At 39.9% G+C, this 21600-nt stretch overlaps 1 protein-coding gene across 7 annotated transcripts in view; it reads left to right on the top strand.

Annotated features, from left to right (window-relative positions):
• Positions 1 to 21600, top strand: part of MAST2 (microtubule associated serine/threonine kinase 2) — a gene marked incomplete at its 5' end in the record, with an annotated part of 199737 nt that overhangs the window by 139434 nt on the left and 38703 nt on the right. For all 7 annotated transcript variants that reach the window (XM_081226012.1, XM_081226011.1, XM_081226013.1 and 4 more), the window contains one exon: positions 3612 to 3703. In XM_081226012.1, the coding sequence (XP_081082138.1) occupies positions 3612 to 3703 (92 nt within the window). The remainder of the gene's footprint in view (positions 1 to 3611; positions 3704 to 21600) is intronic.

Below are 21600 nucleotides of genomic sequence, written 5' to 3'. Positions count from 1 at the left end.
CCACACATTTACCATTTTTGTTGCTTTTCTTTATGTGGATCCAGATTTCCATCTAGTATCACGTTCCTTCTGCCTGAAGGACTTGCCTGAGCATCTGAATGAATGGTGGCGCCATGTAATGAAATAGATAGGGAGGAGTTAGCAGGTTTTAGAGGAAAATTCACAAACTCTGTTGTTAAATTTGAGATGCCTTTTAGACATCCAGTTAAAGATGTCAAGTAGGTATTTAGATATGAGTCTCACACTCAGAGGTAAGAGCACAGAGTTAGCAATAAAAAGCTGGGTATCATCAACATCATAGATTTAAAGTTATAATACAGGAAAAAATCATTTAGGGAGTGAGTGCAGGGAAAGAAGAAAAGATATTCCACATTTGAGCCCCCGAGTACTAAATGGTTTAGAGGTCAGGAAGAGAAGGAACTAGCAAAGGGAAATGAAAAGTGAGCAGCTAGTGAGCTAGGAGGGAGACCAGGAAAGCCTCATGTCCTAGAAGTTAAATAAAGAAGTATCTCAAGGAAAGTTACACAGATGTTAGGTTGAACAAAAGCAGTCAAACACAAAAAAATACATAGTGTATAATTCTACTTATAGGAAATCCAGCAAAACAAATTAATTTATGGTGATAGAAGAAAGTAGTTGGGGGATTGACTGGAAGGGGCACATGGGGACTTTCTGGGGTAATAGAATTATTCTGACTTTTGTTTTGGATGTGTTATATGAATGTATACAGTTGTTCAAGGTTCATTGAACAGAACACTTAATTGAATAATTGAATATAAATTATATCCCAATTTGTTTTTTAGAAGAGGGAGTTATAACTGTCGAATGATGTTAAGAGGTTACATAAGACAAGGACTGAGAATTGCCTGTTGTCAGTGGTGACCTTGGTAACAGGCAAGAAAGATGAGGATGATTGTATAGTCTAGAGTGGCTTAAAGAGAGAATAGGAAATGAGGGTATGAAGATGACAAATACAGAATCCCTGCATGGGATTTTTCCCAAACAGGGGAGCAAAGAAACAGGCAAGTTGGGAGAGGTCTATGAAAGTTTTTTTCTTATTTTCTTGAGATATGAGAAATGACAGCATATTTTTATGATGATGAGAGTGATCCAGTAGGAAATAGAAATTCATGGCATAGAAGGAGGACAGTGCAGGTACAGACTTCTTGAATGGGGTGTTGGGGGAGTTGACTTTGATAGGAACATTGTCTTTCCTTCTGCTGTTACAGATGGGAAAGTACAGTATATGGACACAGATTTAGGATAGTAGATTTTTAATGGCTACTTTTATATTTTTTGGCTGTGTTGGGTCTTCTTTGCTGCGCACAGGCTTTCTCTAGTTGCGGCGAGTGGGGGCTACTCTTCATTGCAGTGTGCGGGCTTCTCATTGTGGTGGCTTCTCTTGTTGTGGAGCACGGGCTCTAGGCGCGCGAACTTCAGTAGTTGTGGCTTGTGGGCTCTAGAGCGCAGGTTCAGTAGTTGTGACGCACCGGCTTAGTCGCTCCACGGCCTGTGGGATCTTCTTGGGCCAGGGATCAAACCTGTGTCCCCTGCACTGGCAGGCAGATTCTTAACCATTGCGCCACCAGGGAAGTCCCAGGCTAATGGATTTTTGTAGCAGAAATATGTAGTACTTCTTTTTGTGTTGATTGTTTTTACCCCTAGTTGAATAAAAAGCAGTCAGCAGATGAGGGTAGGATTTGGGGAAGGAGTGCTAGAGGTTTGGGGAGAATTTCTGAATTAGTTGTCTTGGAGAGAGAGCATGTTGCCTAGGTAGATGTAGTATGGACCCACTTGATATTTATCATCATAAACATAAAGAAACACCAGCCAGCATGACTTTGGATTTTTCTTCATTCACCTTTAGCTGCCCGAGTGCAGTTGCAAAATAGATGGAAAGTTGGGTTTTAAAGGATTGGGATTTCACCAGGACTGTGGTGTCCTGGGGGATAGCAAGGTTTCAGTTAGAGCTAGAATTTAAACTGAATGTTGAGAAAAGAAGTTAAGGATATAGAGTTTGCTGATGACAGACTGAGTTCAGGGAGGCAGAGGGTAAGCTTTTTTTAAAGATCAAGGAGTAGGGCTTCCCTGGTGGCGCAGTGGTTGAGAGTCCCCCTGCCAATGCAGGGGACAACGGGTTCGTGCCCCCGTCCGGGAGGATCCCACAAGCGGCGGAGCGGCTGGGCCCGTGAGCCATGGCCGCTGAGCCTGCATGTCCGGAGCCTGTGCTCCACAACGGGAGAGGCCACAACAGTGAGAGGCCCGCGTACCGCAAAAAAAAAAAAAAAAAGATCAAGGAGTAGAGACTGTCAAATTAGAGATGGAAGTCTTGGGCATTTGATGGTAACGGGGGTAAGGAGGGGGTGTGAGACATGATTAGATTAGTCCTCATGGTATCTTAGGGAAAGTTGCTTATCATTTCTAATCATAATCTCTTGAGATTGATCACAGTCCTTCCAGTGGTTCCTTATCACATTTACAGTGGTTCTTTGCAGTAGTCTACCAGCCCTACAGAGTCTGACTGTGGCCTATACCCATAGTTTCTATAACCTACTTCTTTTCCTGTCATTCTCCCTTCCTGCTACCTACTTGACTTCTTTGCTATTTCTTGAACATTCTCTCTCTCTTTCTTCATAGCACTTTTCACTCCAGTTTGAGGACAGATAATTCCTCTTGTTCCCTACTACTTCCCTAGCACCTAGAACGGTGCCTGGTGTATAGTAGGTGTTCAGTAAATATTTGTTTGGATGAATATAAATGACAGGCTTCTTTAATGCCTTTAAAAGAGGGACTGGGGACTTCCCTGGTGGTCCAGTGGCTAAGACTGCACTCCCAATTCAGGGGGTCCAGGTTCAGTCCGTGGTCAGGGAGCTAGATCCCACATGCCACAACTAAGACCTGATGCAGCCAAATAAATAAATAAATAAATATTTTTAGAAAGAAAGATGGGCTGACTTTCAAATAAATTTATACACACTTTTCAATAGAAGGTACAGCATGAAATGGCTTTTCATCATGACTTGGCTTTCTCCAGCCTCAAGAAAAAGCCTCAGCCATTAACATGTAAAGGAAAGCCAACTTTGTAGAAGGAACACAGGCCTGTTCTGAAATTTATAGTGAAATGAGAATATTACTTAATCCATTAATTAAGCAGTTTTTAAAAGATAAGTTTTATAGATTAAGTTAATAGTTTTATTTTTATGTCAAGAACATTAATTTTTATGAGATATGAGAATATTTATGGCTCATGTTTTTTGTTTTCTGAATCAAATTTGCAATGGTCATTCTTCATTAGATACCATTTAAGACATGGTTGTTACGTTTAAGGAGCTCCTTGGGTATTTGCTTAGGAAGCAAAACTTACACATTGGAAAAGTGCAGTGGCAATACAAGATAAAAGTCAAGACAGTGACAAAAGTTATTCCAAGATGGAACACAGTGAATTATGAAATCTCACTGTGCAAACAGTAATTGCTGAGCCAGTTCAGTTTAAAGTATTATACTGCTCAGCTCATGGAATGATATCACTCTTTTTTTCCTCGATAGCCATTCAGGTTCTCTGGGCCCATGATGCAACCCTGTTATAACTGACATTTGTGTTTTCATTGCAGTTGTCGGACAAGTAACCGCAAGAGTTTGATTGTGACCTCTAGCACCTCACCTACACTACCACGGCCACACTCACCACTCCATGGCCACACAGGTGAGTACTTAAAGATTAAGAAAGGTGGGATAAAAGAGTGGTCACAGATGCCCAATTTCTTTCCTACTCACTTTGTGAGGTTCAACGTACTACGTTGTCACTTCATGTGGCTGACTGAAGCATACAGAGCTCATGGGCATGCTTTCCATGGGAGAATGTGTTCAGTCTGTTTTTGACTCTTAGTTATTTCTTGCCTTGACCTGTCAACTGTCCTTTTGGTCTTGTACATATCCTGGGTCTACCACCTCTGTTCTGGTGTGTTGAGAGTGTATTATGGCTCCAGTCATCTGGGGCCATGTGATGAGGGCTCCATTAACATTTTGTCTATCATGCCCAAGAATTAGGGCTCACAGAGATGGTTTTCTGCCTTATGGGACTCCTAACAACTTTCCCTCTGTTACAACAGGCATCAGCAAAAGTGAGAGGACTGTTGGTTTCATGTTGACATTTGCTTCAATTCCAATGTGTGAAATCAGTGATCTCATGCATTCAGACTTTGCTCCATCTGAATTATGGGCTCTTCCAGGCAGTGTAAGGACTGATGTACTTGCCTCTGACTAAGGAATATATAAAAATTATGAGGCAGAAGACCTCATTTAGGTTAGTCCTGTATTTTGGTCTAGACATGTATTCTTAAATCCCAGGGGAGCCAGACCAGGGAACTCAGCTTTGTTGAAGGAGTTGTTGCTCTGCAACACTGTTCACTGCTATTCTGTTTACAGTGGAAGTTCCAGACCTGGAGATAATGGAAATAGAGCAGGCTTGGACCCATAGGAAGCCACTGCTGCCCTTGGCTTTTAAAGCAAAGCTCTCGTTGTGCTTAGGTACTTTCCCTCAGAATTGACTGGGTTAGGTGTTAGCTCAGATAGTGAATTCTAGTCATGAACTTTGAAAAAACTCAGCATATATCTGACTTGGCCTTTTTATCATATAGAAATTAATTTAGCATGTCTAGACCTTGAACATAGTTTCTCAACTGTAATGTGAGTGCTAGGTAGTAATTACTACTTGCAGCTTCTCTCTGAGATGCTATTTAGATTCCTGACAGAGTTTAGGACTAAAGCTTCCCTACTCAAGGGGCTTTGATTGAGAACATCATCTGGCTTTTTCAGCCTGCCTGTGTCTGTGGACTCTAGCCTTGTGTTAATACGTATAACATGCTTAGTACTCCATAAATGTTAGCTATCATCATCATCATCTCTCCTTAAATTAATGCAGAAACTCTAGGCAGTCCTCAGAAACAGGGAGGAAGAATTGATTTAAAAGCCCAATTCATGGCTGTAGACTCTATACTTAACCAGATGTTCAGAAAGGCAGCGTTAATTGTTCCATACAGATCAAACTTCATATCAGATTAATTCTAAAATCTTATACATCCTGATATTTGGGTCCACAGGGTATTCTAAGACTCTTTATTTTCACTTTAAAGTCTGGAATATGTTGAATAATATGGGGCCTGTTGACTTGAAAGTAGGTTCATTTATTCCATACAGTTCAGTTCAATATTAAATGTTTACTATATATAATTAGATTATAACTACAGTAAGGTCAATTCAGTAGGCACTTACTTAGCCATTCTGGAAATGGAACCTTCCTAGTTTATTGTTTTTTTCTTTTAATTAATAAACTTTTTTAGAGCCGTTTTAGATTCATGGCAAAATTGAGCAGAGAGTACAGAGTTCCCATTTACCTGTCCCCACACATGTACAACCTCCCCACTATCAGTATCCAGCACCAGAATGGCACATTTGTTACAACTGATGAATCTACATTGACACATCATTATTAGCCAGAACCCATAGTTTACATTAGGATTCACTCTTGGTGTACATTATATGGTTTGTTTTTTGTTTTTTGTTTTTTTTTTTTGCGGTACACGGACCTCTCACTGCCGTGGCCTCTCCCCGCTGCGGAGCACAGGCTCCGGACGTGCAGGCCCAGCGGCCATGGCTCATGGGCCCAGCCGCTCCGCGGCATGTGGGATCTTCCCGGACCGGGGCACGAACCCGCGTTCCCTGCATCGGCAGGCGGACTCCCAACCACTGCGCCACCAGGGAAGCCCCATTATATGGGTTTTGACAAATGTATTATGACATGTATCTATCATTGTAGTATCATACAGAGTAGTTTTACTGCCCTAAAAATCCCCTATGTCCTGTCTATTCATCAGTCCCTCCCCCAACCCCTGACATCCACTAGTCTTTTCACTGTCTCTGTAGTTTTGCCTTTTCCAAAATGTCATATAGTTAGAATCATACAGTTTGTAGCCTTTTCAGATTGGCTTATTTCACTTAGTAATATACATTTAACTTTCCTCCATGTCTTATCATGGCTTGATAGCTCATTTCTTTTTAGTGCTGAATAATATTCCATTGTCTGGATATACCAGTTTACTTACTCACTGACCTACTGAAGCACATCTTGGTGACTTCCAAGTTTTGGCAGTTATGAATAAAGCTACTATAAACATCTGTGTGCAGGTTTTTATGTGGACATAAATTTTCAATTCATTTGATTAAATACCAAGGAGGGTGATTACTGGATTGTATGGTTAAGGGTAGTTTTATAAGAAAATGCCAAATTGTCTTCCAAAATGGCTGAACTATTTTGGCATTCCCACCAGCAACAAGTGAGAGTTTCTGTTGCTCCACATACTTTCCAACTTTTGGTGTTGTCAGTGTTTTATAATTTGGCCATTCTAATAGTTTTGCAGTGGTATCTTATTGTTTCCATTTGCATATCCCTAGTGACATATGGTATTGAACATCTTTCTATATGCTTACTTCCAATCTGTATATCTTCGTTAATGAAGTGTCCAGATCTTTTGCTTGTTTTTTAATCAGGTTGTTTGTTTTCTTATTGTTGAGTTTTAAGTGGTTTTTTGTGTATTTTTGGATAACAGTCCTTTATCAGATGTCTCTTGCAAGTATTTCCCCTAGCCTGTGGCTTGTTTTCTCATTCTCTTTTGCAGAGCAGAAGTTTTTCATTTTAATGTAGACCAACTTATCAGTTATTTCTTTCATGGATTGTGCATCTAGTATTGCATCTGAAATGTCATTGTCCTGCCGAAGGTCATCAAGGTTTAGTCCTATGTTATATTCTAGGAGTTTTTTTATATATATAAATTTATTTATTTATTTATTTATGGCTGTGTTGGGTCTTCATTTCTGTGGAGGGCTTTCTCTAGTTGTGGCAAGCAGCGGCCACTCTTCATCGTGGTGTGCGGGCCTCTCACTGCTGTGGCCTCTCTTGTTGCGGAGCACAAGCTCCAGACGCACAGGCTCAGTAGTTGTGGCTCACGGGCCTAGGTGCTCTGTGGCATGTGGGATCTTCCCATACCAGGGCTCGAACCCGTGTCCCCTGCATTGGCAGGCAGACTCTCAACCACTGCGCCGCCAGGGAAGCCCTATTCTAGGAGTTTTATAGTTTTGTGTTTCATGATTAGGTCTGTGGTCCATTTTGAGATAATTTTTATGAAGGTCTGTATCTATTCTTTTTTTGCGTGTGGCTATACAGTCGTTGTAGCACTATTTGTTGGAAGGATTGTCTTTTTTCTATTGTATTACTTTTGCTCCTTTGTCAAACATCAGTTAAGTATATTTAACTGATGTGGGTCTGTTTCTGGCTCTCTATTCTGTTTCTGTTCTGTTCCATTAATTTATTTGTTCTTTCTCTAATACCACACAGTTTTGATTACTGTAGCTTTATAGTAAGTCTTGAGTTGGGTAATAACAGTCTTACAACTCCGTTTTCTTCTTCAGTATTGAGTTGGCTATTCTGGATCTTTTGCCTCTGCATATGAACTTTAGAATCAGTTTGTCCATCCACAGAATAATTTGTTGAGATTTTGATTTGGGATTGCGTCGAATCTATAGATCGAGTGGGAAGAACTGACATCTTGACAGTATTGAGTCTTCCTATCCATGAACATGGAATCTCTCTCCATTTATGTAGTTCTTCTTTGATACCTTTCATCAGTTTTGAAGTTTTCCTCATGTAGATCTTGTACATATATAATTTGTTAGATTTATACCTAAGTATTTCATTTTTGGGGTGCTAATGTGATTGGTAATGTTTTAAATTTCAAATTCCACTTGTTCATTGACGGTATAAAGTGTTGACTTCTGTACATTAACCTTGAATCCTGCAACTTTGATATAATCACTTAAGAGTTTCGGAGGAGTTTTGTTGATTTTTTTTTTTCAGATTTTCTACATAGGCCATCATGTCATCTGCAAACAAAGACAGTTTATACCTCCTTCCTTCCCAATCTGTGTACCTTTTAATTTCTTTTCTTATCTTGTTGCATTAGCTGGAACTTCCAGTATGATGTTGGAAAACAATGGTAATGGGAAACATTCCATTTTCCTGATTTTGGCAGGAGAGCTTGAAGTTTCTCACCATTAAATATGATGTTAACTGTAGTTTTTTTGTAGATGTTCTTTATCAGATTGAGGAACTTCCCTTCTATTCCTAATTTACTGAAAGTTTTTTTTTCTTTAATGTGTTTTGGATTTTGTCAAATGCTTTTTCTGCATCTGTTGATAAGATCATTTGATTTTGCTTCTTTAGCTGTTGATATGATGGATTACATTAATTGATTTTCAGATGTTGAACCAGCCTTGCATACCTGGGACTAAATCCTACTTAGTTATGGTGTATAATTCCTTCCTTTTATGCATTGTTGGATTGGATTTGCTGATATTTTGTTAAGGATTTTGTATCCATGTTCATGAGAGATACTGGTCTGTAGTTTTCTTTTCTTATAATGTCTTTGCCTGGTTTTGGTGTTAGGACAATGGCCTCATAGAATAAGTTAGGAAGTGTTCCCTCCACTTCTGTCTTCTGGAAGAGATTCTGGAGAGCTGGTATAATTTCTTTTTGAATGTTTGGTAGAATTCACAAGCGAACCTATCTGGGCCTGGTGCTTTCTGTTTTGGAAGATTATTCATTATTGATTAAATTTCTTTAATAGATACAAGCCTATTCAGATTGTCTGTTTCTTCTTATGTGAGATTTGGCAGATTTTGTCTTAAAATAATTTATGTATTTAACCTGGGTATCAAATTTGTGGTCATTGAGTTGTTCATAATATTCCTTTATTATCCTTTTAATGCCCATGGAATCTGTAGTGATATAGCATCTGTTTTGATGGTAGTGACTTGTGTCTTCTCTCTTTTTTTCCCCTTAGTTAGCCTGGCTAGAGGCATGTCCATTTTGTTGATCTTTTCAAAGAACCAGCTTTTGGTTTTGTTGATTTTCTCTGTTGATTTCCTGTTTTCAATTTTATTGATTTCTGCTCTACTATTGGTTATTTCTTTTCATCTGCTTATGTTAGATTTAATTTGCTCCTTTTCTGGTTTCTTAAGGTGAAGGCTTAGATGATTAATCTTAGATCTTCCTTAATTAATTAATATTCAATTTTTAAAGGTTACACTCCATTTATAGTTACTATAAAATATTGTCTATATTCCCATGTTGTACAATACATCCTTGTAGCCTATCTTTTTTTTTTTTTTTTTTGGCTATGCAGGATCTTAGTTTCCCAACCAGGGATCGAACCTGTGCTCCCTGCAGCGGAAGCACAGAGTCTTAACCACTGGACTGCCAGGGAAGTCCCCCTTGTAGCCTGTCTTATACCCAGTAGTTTATATCTCCCACTCCCACTCCCCCACCCCTATATTGCCCATTCCACAAATTTTGATAAGTTACATTTTCATTTTCATTTAGTTAAAAATATTTTAAAATTTCTGTTGAGATTTCTTCTTTGACCCATATGTTATTTTGAACTGTGTTGTTTAATCTCCAAGTATTTTGGGGTTTTCCCAAAAAACCCTGATTACTGATTACTAATTCAATTCCATTGTGATCTGAAAGCAGGCATATGAATTCTTTTCTCTTAAATTTGTTAAGGTGTGTCTTATGGCCCAGAATGTGGTCTGTACTGTTGAAAGTTCCATGTGAGATTGAGAAGAATGTGTATTCCACTGTTATTGGATGAAGTAGTCTATAGATGTCAATTATATTTAGTTGATTGATGATGCCATAGACTTCATCTCTCTCCTTACTGATTTTCTACCTGCTGTATTTTTCAGTTTTGGATAGAGGAATGTTGAAGTTTCCAACTATAGTTGTGGATTCATCTATTTCTCCTTGCAGCTCTAAAAGTTTTTTGCCTAATGTATTTTGAAGCTCTGTTGTCAGGCACATACACATTAAGGATTATTATGATGTCTTGGAATACTGACCCCTCTATCATTATATGATGCCCCTCTTTATCTCAATAACTTTTATTCCTCTGAAGTCTGCTGTCTGAAATTAATGTACCTACTTCCACATTCTTTTGATTAGTGTTATGTACCTACTTCCACATTCTTTTGATTAGTGTTAGGATGATATCTCTTTTTCTATCCACGTGCTTTTAATTTACATGTATCTTTATATTTTAAATGACTTCCTTGTAAACTACACTTAGTTGGGTATTGTTTTTGTTTTTGTTTTAAATCTATGTGACAATCTCTATCTTTTAATTTAGACCATAGATATTTAAGGTGATTATTTATATAGTTAGATTAGTATCTACCATATTTGGTACTGTTTTCCATTGGTTGCCTGTGGTCTTTGTTCCTATTTTTGTCTTCTACTCTTTTGTGGTCTTAATGGAGCATTTTAGATGATTCCATACTCTCTCCTTGTTAGCATATCAGCTGTATTTTCCTTTCCTTTTTGTGTGTGTGTGTTTGTTTTAGAGTTTGCAATATACATTTACAACTGATCCAAATCCACTTTAAAAAACATTATACTGCTTCACAGGTGGTGTAAATTCCTTATAATAACAAAATAATCCTAATTCCTCCCCCCAATCCTTTGTATCACTGAAGGCATTCATTTTACTTATCCATAAGCATATAAATACATAAGAATACATAATTGAATACATTTTTGCTATTATTATTTTGAACAAACTGTTATCTGTTAAATCAATGAAGAATATAAACGATCAAATTCTCAATTTTACCTTCACTTACTCCTTCTCTATGTCTTTTTTTTTTTTTAACTCCTTCTCTAATGCTATTCCTTTATATAGATCTAAGTTTCTGACCTATATCATTTTACTTCTCTTAGAACTTTTTTTTGGCCATGCCCTGCAGCTTGCTTAGTTCCCTGACCAGGGATTGAACCCAGGCCACAGCAAAGTACCAAGTCCTAACCACTGGACCCTCAGGGAATTCCCTTAGAACTTTCAACATTCCTTGTAAGGCAGGTCTGCTGGCAACAAATTCTCTCAATTTTTGGTTGTCTGAGAGAAAGTCTTAGTTTCTCCTTCACTTTTTTTTTTTTTTTGCGGTACACGGGCCTCTCACTGCTGTGGCCTCTCCCGTTGCAGAGCACAGGCTCCAGACGCGCAGGCCCAGCGGCCATGGCTCACGGGCCCAGTCACTCTGTGGCATGTGGGATCCTCCCGGACTGGGGCACGAACCCGTGTCCCCTGCATCGGCAGGTGGACTCTCCACCACTGTGCCACAAGGAAGCCCTCTCCTTCACTTTTGAAGGATAGTACTGCAGGGCACAGAATTTTAGGTTGGTAGAGTGTTTTTTCCCTATCAACTCTCTTGTTTGCATGGTGTCTGAGAAGAAGGATATAATTCTTATCTTTTGCTCCTCTATAGGTAAGATGTTTTTACCCTCTGGCTGCTTTCAAGATATTTTCATTATCTTTGATTTTTCCGAAGTTTGAATATGATGTGCCTAGGTGTAGTTTTTTTGGCATTTAATCCTGCTTTGTGTTCTCTGAGTTTCCTGGATCTGTGGTTTGGTGTCTGACATTAATTTGGGGAAACTCTCAGTCATTATTGTTTCAAATATTTCTTCTGTTTCTTCTCTGGTATTTCCATTACACAAGTCTTACACTTTTTGTAGTTGTCCCACAGTTCTTGGATATTCCGTTCTATTAATTTCAGTCTCTCTCTCTCTTTTTTTTTCTCTTTGCTTTTTAGTATTGGAAGTTTCTAGTATCATATCCTCAGGGTCAGAGATTCTTTTCTCAACTGTGTCAGTTCCACTAATGAGCCTTTCAAAGGCATTCTTAATTCTGTTACAGTGTTTTTGACATCTAGCATTTCTGATTCTTTCTTAGAATTTCCATCTCTCTGATTATATTATCCATCTGTCCTTCTTGTTGTCTACTTTTTCCATTAAAGCCCTTAGCATAAGGACTTCCCTGGTGGCACAGTGGTTGAGAATCCGCCTGCCAATGCAGGGAACATGAGTTTGATCCCTTGTCTGGAAAGATCCCACATGCCGTGGAGCAACTAAGCCTGTGCGCCACAACTACTGAGCTTGAGCTCTAGAGCCCACGAGCCACAACTACTGAGCCCGCGTGCCACAGCTACTGAAGCCCGCACACCTAGAGCCCATGCTTTGCAACAAGAGAAGCCACCGCAATGAGAAGCAGCATATGCACCGCAACAAAGGGTAGCCCCCACTCACCACAATGAAGAGCAGCCTGTGCTCGCCACAACTAGAGAAAGCCTGCACGTAGCAATGAAGACCCAATGCAGCCAAAAACAAATAAATTTATTTATTTATTAATTTATTTTTAAAAAGCCCTTAGCATATTAATCATAGTTTTTAAAAAATTCTTGTTCTGATAATTCCCACATTCCTATCATATCTGACTCTGGTTCTGATGCTTGTTCAGTCTCTTCAGACTGTGTTTTTTGCCTTTTAGAGTGCCTTGTAATTTTTGGTTGAAAAGCAAACCTGATGTAAAAGGAATAAAAGGAATCACTATAAATAGGCCTTTAGTAATGTAATAGTAAGGTGTCGGGAGAGGGGAAGTGTTCTGTAGTCCTCAGTCTTTTGGTGAGCCTGTGCCCTTGAACTGTGAACTTCACCAGTGCTTCTTAGTTCTCTCCCAACCTTAGATAGGATATGGCTGGAGGGTGCTGGAGTTAGGTATTACCCCTCTCCCAGGTAGGTTAGGCTCTGACCAAACCTCAGGTAAAAATAGTTACCTCTGGTAAAAATAGTTTCTCCTGTGAACAGACCTTGGTAAGAAGAACAGAATGCTCTGGCCTATTTTGAAATGGTTCCTTTACCCCTTCCCCTGCTGGAGCCTTGAGGAGATTTTTCTCAGATCTTCACTGTGAGAACCTGGTAGGACTCTTGTAGGTAAAACTCAAAATAGTGTGGGGACCCCTCTGTGACTGCATCCCTTGGGAGTTTTTAACTCTCAAAGTTGTGCACACTGAGCCTCTAGCAACTCATCAATTACAGTTCAGGTTTTCCTGCTTTGGCACTGGTTCCCGGGGAGGAACCAACAGGGGTTTCTGCTGTGTTCAGTTGTGATACTCTGCCTGTCTCTCTCTCTCATTTTAGGGGCAGTAGTTTGCCCTGGGACTTCACTTCTCTGACAGAAGAGAAGAGTTGTTTGTTTGTCTGATTTGTTCAGCTTTTTACTTGTTAAGATGAAGCAGCAACCTCTAAACCCCTAATGTGCCAGACCATACATGGGAAGTTAGTTCATTTATTTTTATTGCCTATAGAGTATTCCATTATATAACCATACAAAAATTACATATTAATTTTTTTTACTGATGGACATTATATTAGTCTGATCCTAATCAGGAGACAGAAACCACACAGTGATTTAAACAGGTGAAGTTGAATAGAATTATAAACTATGACAATAAAAGAAGGCCAGAGCTGGTCCATAGCCGCTGAACAATCAGCAAAGCAGCCCTCCGGAGCACTAGCATGGCAGCCAGTATCCAGGCCTGCACAGAGAGTGGGAGGCATAGTGCATATTATATCCCTCAGAAACAACATGGAAGACAAACCCTGGGGTGCAGGGAGTGGACCAGGCAAACAGAGGGAGTCAGGGCACTAGTGTGGGCATGCCTGGGGCATACAGTGTCCTTGCAGGGAGGGCTGTGGAAAGGTGATCACCAGGTCAGGTCAGCGATGCCAGGTTGCGAGCATGTGACTAGGTCAGAGCACCCCTGCCTGTCCTCGCTGCCACACTACTGAGCCACACTACTGACTGAAGGCGCAGTTGCTGGGACTGCACCCAGACCCTCTTCCTTCTACAGTGTCCCTCCAGCACCCTCTACTGGGAAAGTTTAATATTATGCTCACTATAAAGGAAGTACCTAAAGGAATTCTCTCCTCTGTGGCAGAGCAGGTATTAAAGGATGAATTTGGAGTTGAGAGGTATTAAATTGGTAACTAGCACAGACATTTAGATTGTTTTCAATTTTTCACTGTTATGGTCAGTGTTGCAACAAACATCCTTCCTTATGTTCTTTTTGTATATATGTATAAAGACTGTCTAAAAATTATATGTAGGCGTGAACTTGCTGAGTCATATTTTCAGAATAAGATTAACAGGTCAGTGGGCATGCATGTTTATATGATGTTTGTTACATATCATCTGATTTTAAACTAGTGTAATGAGACTAAAAGTGTGTCTTCCTTAAGCCTTCAGCCCCTGTCATCCAGGGTCAAGAGCAATCCCCAGTAATCCACTCCTCTTTACTCCCTAACACTTGCAGCCTCCTCACCTCTTATCAGTCTTGAATCCACTAGGGCTAATTTCGTTATCCCTTATCCCTGTCAGTCACCACAGGAACCCCCAGGTATTTGCCCCTTCTGTCTCCTATAATCCTAGCTGCTATACATCTCTGAACATTCCCTGCTCTGACCCTTTTTCTCATCCCTCTCTGACTCTTGAAACTCTTCCAATGTACCTTCTGGAATTCATAGTCCATCAATCTTGTTCTAATGAAATCCTGGGGAAAAGGGAAGGGTTAGAACACTGACTGTCTGCAGCCCTCTGAAGTGTTAGCTCTTACTGCTCCCATGACCTCCTACCATTGGGCCTTGTCTTTTCATTATTCTCCCTCTCTTCTTCCTAATGCCCTAAAACTTTGAATCTTATGCCATTAAATTATATCACTCACTACCCATCATTGCAGCTGTAAATATCTTAGTTCTTGACTCACTATTACTCTTCAGTTCTAACTCCTCTGTTACTCTTGATAGTTTCAGTACACTTATGTTGAGGATCTTTTCAGTTCTTAGGACTTTCAGTTCTTTGAACTCCTGTCTTCCAGTGAGCTTCTCCTCTGTACTTCCTTGGTCACATATGCCCTATACCTATACTTTAGACCCTGTCTCTATAACTTTAGTTTCATTCTTCCTGCTCTCCAAGTACTAACCCAGTCTTTCTACCTTGTGCCATCTAGAAACCTTATCCCCCGAAAACCAATCATTTGATTCCAGGACCTCTGATCCTTGGAACCCTTAAATATATTAAGTTTGAACTGCCTTTTAGACACTGGTATGGGCCAGTCAATATATTAGTCTTGATTTTAGGAGAGAAAAGTAGGGCTGGAGAGTGCCTGGAAGAAAACATGAGGAACTAGCAAGATACCTACCCCATATTTAGGCCCAGTGGTATACAAAGGGGTGTGTGAAAGCAGTCATTAACTTGAGAGAGCTGCAAGGAGAGCTGTGTCCACAGGGGGCAGTCAAGTTTCACCTAATTTGTTAAAGGCTGTACTAAATGTATGTCCAGGGTGCTTGGGAGTACAAAAGTAAAGATATGCTGGCATTTAGAAGACCATTTAAGAGGCCCTGGCCATTGTCAAGATGTAAGGAAGTATTAGAAATGGAGAAAATATATGAATATGGGAAAATTTATGAGATCAAATCAGCAGGGATTAGAACTGATTGTCTCCAGATTTCCTGTTTGGGTGATTAATGAGTGATGATACCCTTAACTTAAATAAGCAGTATTGAAGAGAAGAATATATTTAGGGAAAGGAGAAAGAAGATCCCAGGAACAAATCCATACATATATGGACACTTGATTTATGACAGAGGTGACACTGGGACAGTTGGATGTTCATATGGAGAAATTGAAAGAATTAGCTCTTACTTCACAAAAATCAGTTCTAGGTGAACTGTAGTTTTTTTTTTCAGCTTCAGTAAGGTATAATTGATAAATAAAATGGTAAGATATTTAAAGTATACACATGACGATTTCATATACGTGAATTGTAGATTTAAATGTGAAGGCCAAAACACTAAACTTTTAGAAGGTATGCAGTAGAACATCTTCATTTTTTTAAAAGGACATAAAGGGAATTGGAAATACATAAAGGGAATTTTTTGTAAAGGACATAAAGGAAAAAGGTAATACATTTGAATACATTAGAATTTTTAGTCACCAAAAGGTACCATGAAAAGGCAAGCCACAAACTGAGAGAAGATAATTATGACACTTAAAATTGACAAAGGGCTTGGATTCAGAACGTTTAAAGGACTCCAGCAAATCAATAAAATAAAAAGATAGTATGATTGAAAAATGGCCAAGGGACTTGAACAGGCAGTTCACAGAAGCCATCCAAATGGCCAATAAGTATGTGAAAAGGTACTTTAATCTCATTAGTAATTATGGAAATGCAAAATAAAATCACAATGAAATGCCATTATATTACTGTCAAACATGGCTTAAATTAAAATGACAGAAAAAAGTATAGATAAGTATATGAAACAGTGGGAACTCTTAAGCATCACTGGTGAAACTATAAATTGGTACATCCATTTTGCAAAAACAGTTTGGCATTTTCTTAAGTAAAGTTTAAAAATAGACAAACTAGAGCACAAAAGGTCACATATTGTATGATTCCATTTCTGTGAAATGTCCAGGATAGGCAATTCCATAGGAACAGAAAGTAGATTAGTGGTTGCCAGAGTCTTGAGGGAGAGCAGAATCAGGAGTGACTATCAACAGGTAGAGTTTCTTTTTTGAGTGATAAAAAATGTTCTGGAAGTAGATAGTGGTGATGGTTGCACAGCTTTGTGAATATACTAAAACTGCTACACTGTGCACTTTAAAAGGGTGAATTTTATGATATGTGACTTATCTCTTTTTTTTTGGCCACTCCACGTGGCTTGTGGGATCTTAATTCCCCAAACAGGGATCGAACCCCGGCCCCCAGCAGTGGAAGTGCAGAGCCTAATCACTGGACCACTAGGGAATTCCCTACATATTAGTTTTTTAAATTGAGAAAAACTAAACTCAAGAATTTAGAGCTACATATTTAGTTGGTAAAGCTATAAGGAAATGATTGCCATAAAAGTCAGGGTAATGTTTACCTTCAATGGGGATGGGGAGGGGTTTCGACTGGAAGGATTATATAGAGGGATTTTGGAAGATGGCATTGTTAACCTGGATGGTATTTATACAGGTGCGTGCTATATAATTATATTACTTTATAACTAGCTAAACTGTATAAATGAAACAACTAGTTCAAGGTCAACTGACTGTCAACTGAAAAAAATGCACAATGTGAGAGTTGTGAGTTAAGTTTTATTTGGGGCAAAATGAGGACTATGGCCTTGGAGACAGCATTTCAGATAGCTCCAAGAAACTTCTCCAAAGAGGTGGGGTGGGGGGTCAGTGTACATGTGATTTTGGTAAAGGGTGAGTACATGTAATCAAGCACATTTTTTTTTTTTTTTTTTTTTTTTTGTGGTATGCGGGCCTCTCACTGCTGTGGCCTCTCCCGCTGCGGAGCACAGGCTCCGGACGCGCAGGCTCAGCGGCCATGGCTCACGGGCCCAGCCGCTCCGCGGCATATGGGATCCTCCCAGACCGGGGCACGAACCCGTATCCCCTGCATCGGCAGGCGGACTCTCAACCACTGCGCCACCAGGGAGGCCCTCAAGCACATATTTTTGCAGAAGGTTTCTGCTAGTCTCATGAAGGTTACTGTTAGTTACGAGGAGCAGACGTCACCATGAAGGATTTTAGTGCTTTTCTAGATACGAGTAGATGCAAGAATTGGGTTAATAAAATCTTCTCCTGAAAATATCTAACCATCTGAAAACCTGTTCTGCCAGTTTTTCCTAGAGCACAGAGTGCCTCATTCCTGATCTCCACCTTGAACTCCTTTTAGAGGGTGTTGATGGTCAGCAGCTGCATCAGCTAATTTGATCCTTGTAGAGGTAGATGGCAAGTGCCGGTTTGTAGGTGACAGCTCCCAGTTGTTTGTTTATATGTTTTATTATAACTTGTTTTGCTGGGTTGGATGATTACTTGTCTTTGACTATTTTTTCCAACTGCTAAACTGCTTGGTAAAGTTGAAAAAGCCTGCTTTCTGGGCTGCTGGATTTTCCATCAATTTTTTGTCCTGTTGAGCCATTTCTGGTTGTTTTTAAGGAAAAGTTCTTCTCAATGATGTGTTTTTTTTTTTTTCTGGAGCTAGAACTGTGAATGTAATTCAGTAAGAAGGGTCAATTTAAATATTTTCTTCAAATATTAACAGTCGAATATCTTGATCTTCCCTCAAGAGAAGACCAATTCAAATTATTGATTTTATTCTGTCACAATCTTCATATTAGTAATTTTTGGCTGTTTGGCAAAATGAATATTGGAGAAGTAGAGAAAACACAATAAGGTAGCACAAACTTTTTAGGCCTTCGCACCTGTATAATAAACAATTTATACAGTTTTTATCCCAGGTTCCTGGCACAGAGCTTCTAAAAACCTTGGAATTTCCTGAGTGATAGAGTGTCTTTGTTATGCCCATGAGATAACTCAGGGTGGCCCCCTAGTGTCAGATTAGTACCTTTTTTGAAAAGTGTATTGGAGCCTGGCCAGTTGGGAGGAATGCTTGTTATAATCTGTTTATTATTTCATCAGCTTCCAGGTGGTAAGAATCCATTGTTATTTACCCCTGAACCATAGATGCTTTTTGCCAAAGATTACAATCACATACACAGAGATCTGTTTTGGACTATGTCCTGGCAACTACCCCCATAACTTGAAAGCCATTTCCTTTCTGTGATGTTGGCGGTATTTGGTAAATAAGTTGTTGAATTGTGAACCAACTCTAAAATGTTCTAACGAACAAATGTATAAACCATAATAACTGATAAATTAAAGTACTTACTTCATTGACACTGGAATAAAGATGTACCATATGGTGCCCTTAATTCTGGTAAATGCCATCAGGGGTTCAAAAACAGGCAAGCAAGGACTTCTCTGGTGGCGCAGTGGTTAAGAATCCGCCTGCCAATGCAGGGGACACGGGTTTGAGCCCTGGTCCGGGAAGATCCCACATGCCGCGGAGCAACTAAGCCCATGAGCCACAATTACTGAGCCTGCACTCTAGAGCCTGCGAGCCACAACTACTGAGCCTGTGTGCCACAACTACTGAAGCCCACGTGCCTAGAGCCCATGCTCCGCAACAAGAGAAGCCACCACAATGAGAAGCCGGCGCACTGCAAGGAAGAGGAGTCCCCGCTCACTGCAACTAGAGAAAAGCCTGCATGCAGCAACAAAGACCCAATGCAGCCAAAAATAAAATAAACAAATAATTAATTAAAAAAAAAAAAAGCAAGCAGAGGAGAAAGAGGACATAGTTTAAAACTCAGAAAAAGCCTTTGATATAGAAGCTGTTGCAAACTAACTCTGGGTGAATATGATCCGACTTTGGCTTTATGGAGGCCTTCATCATCTATCATTTGACTTATTGAAGAAACCCCTTAATTCCTTTTCTCTTTCTACTGAGTCAAGTCTAAATTTTGAAGCTGGACATTTTTTGTGATATATCACTGTGTACCTGTCATTCTACTGCTTAGAATTTTCGAATAGCAGCATTCATCGAAGTGGTTCTCTAAAGGTGATCCCCTTGGGTATGGGGGAAAATATAAAAACTTTTACTTTTCTTTTTTTTTAAATTTAATTAATTAATTAATTTTTTTTTGCTGCGTTGGGTCTTCATTGCTGTGCGCAGGCTTTCCCTAGTTGCGGTGAGCCGGGGCTTCTCTTCATTGCGATACAAGGGCTTCTCATTGTGGTGGCCTCTCCTGTTGCAGAGCATGGGCTCTAGCCACGTGGGCTTCAGTAGCTGTGGTGCATGGGCTCAGTAGTTGTGGCTCGTGGACTCTAGAGCTCAGTCTCAGTAGTTGTGGCTCACAGGCTTAGTTGCTCTGTGGCATGTGGGATCTTCCCGGACCAGGGCTCAAACCTGTGTCCCCTGCATTGGCAGGCGGATTCTTAACCTCTGCACCACCAGGGACTGACTTTTACTTATTTTTTATCATGAAAAATGAGGATTAAATTAGGCTTTACTAGTACTTAGGTATAGATCAACACTGGTACCCTCATTAGATCCATTTGTCAGACTGTGTCATAAATTGTATGTAGCATATCATGAACAATGAGTGGTGTTCCACTGTACCCCCTCAGTCACTCATTTCCCTTCGGCAGACTGCAACATATTGCAGCTTACAGGTGAATTTTTTTTTTTCTTTTTTTTTTTGTGGTACACGGGCCTCTCACTGTTGTGGCCTCTCCCGTTGCGGAGCACAGGCTCCGGACGCACAGGCTCAGCGGCCATGGCTCACGGGCCCAGCCGCTCCGCGGCATGTGGGATCTTCCCGGACTGGGGCACAAACCTGTGTCCCCTGCATCGGCAGGCGGACTCTCAACCACTGTGCCACCAGGGAAGCCCTATAGGTGAATTTTTACAATATCTTGTAGAACGGTGTGGAGGGACTTTTGGAAAGTTTGTATAAGAAGGAAATTTACTGGTTGTAATATGCTGACTAGGAGGTATTTGCGGGGTGAGGGGAGGCAAATGCTCCTATCCCTTCAGGGTGAAGGTGACATTTTAACAGTGAGTGAAAAAGTAGCTACAGTTTGAAAGAAGTTTGTGCCACAGAGAGAGCATTTTGAAAATGGATGTTTTGAAATGTTCCCATCTATATGTGATTTTATTGACAAAAATGATGCCACCTATTGAAACAGGTAAATCTGCCACTTTTTTAAAAACATTGGAAATAGAATATTTCTTATCTTCCAAATGAAAAGTTCAATAGATTTTGAACCTATTTGTTAAAAATTAAAAAAACATTATAGGGACTTCCCTGGTGGTGCAGTGGTTAAGAATCCATCTGCCAACGCCAGGTACACGGGTTCCATCCCTGGTCCGGGAAGATTCCACATGCTGCGGAGGAGCTAAGCCCATGCACCACGACTACTGAGCCCATGCCACGACTACTGGGCCCATGCCACAACTACTGAAGTCTGCGTGCCCTAGAGCCTGCGCACTGCAACTACTGAGCCCATGCACCGCAACTCCTGAAGCTCGCGTGCTCTAGGGCCCGTGTTCCGCAACAAGAGAAGCCACCGCAATGAGAAGCCCGCACACCACAACGAAGAGTATTCCTCGCTCACTGCAACTAGAGAAAGCCTGTGTGCAGCAACAAAGACCCAACGCAGCCATAAATAAATAAATAAACAAGTAAACTTTAAAAAAATTATTAAATATTTCCATTAGTTTCCAAGAAAAACTGCTTGACAGCACAGAAGACAGAAGGAAGTTTTATCACCCTTTGAATAGAATTGAAATGATCTAGTAAACAGAGCCAATAATGTACTACTTTCATTGGGAGCTACATGTCTGTGAGGTTTATTTTCCACCTATAATAAAACCAATCACAAAATCTAAATTTAAAAACCAAACTGCAAAAGATCTAAGATTTCTAAAAATATGAATCATCTTCAGTCACACTGCACTTTTTTTAAAAAAGCAAAAAGTTGTATAACATGAATAAAATAAATTTTAATTTTAAAAATATTTGTTTTAAGGCATACATTTTGATAATTTTTGACATACTTATACATCTGTGAAACTATCACCACCATCAAAATAGTGAATATATCCATCATGTCCAAAAGTTTCTGCAGTGTCCTTTTATAATTCCTTCCATCTCCAGGCAAGCAGTGATCTGCTTTCTGTCACTTATAGATTAGTATGAATTTTGTAGAATTTTTATCTAAGTGGAATCACATAGTGTGTATTCTTTTTTTTGTC

This window comes from Mesoplodon bidens, assembly GCF_964165515.1.
Source record: "Mesoplodon bidens genome assembly, chromosome: 2".
In the NCBI taxonomy this organism is placed as follows: Eukaryota; Metazoa; Chordata; class Mammalia; order Artiodactyla; family Ziphiidae; genus Mesoplodon; species Mesoplodon bidens.
This window is presented reverse-complemented; position numbering and strand designations above follow the sequence as displayed.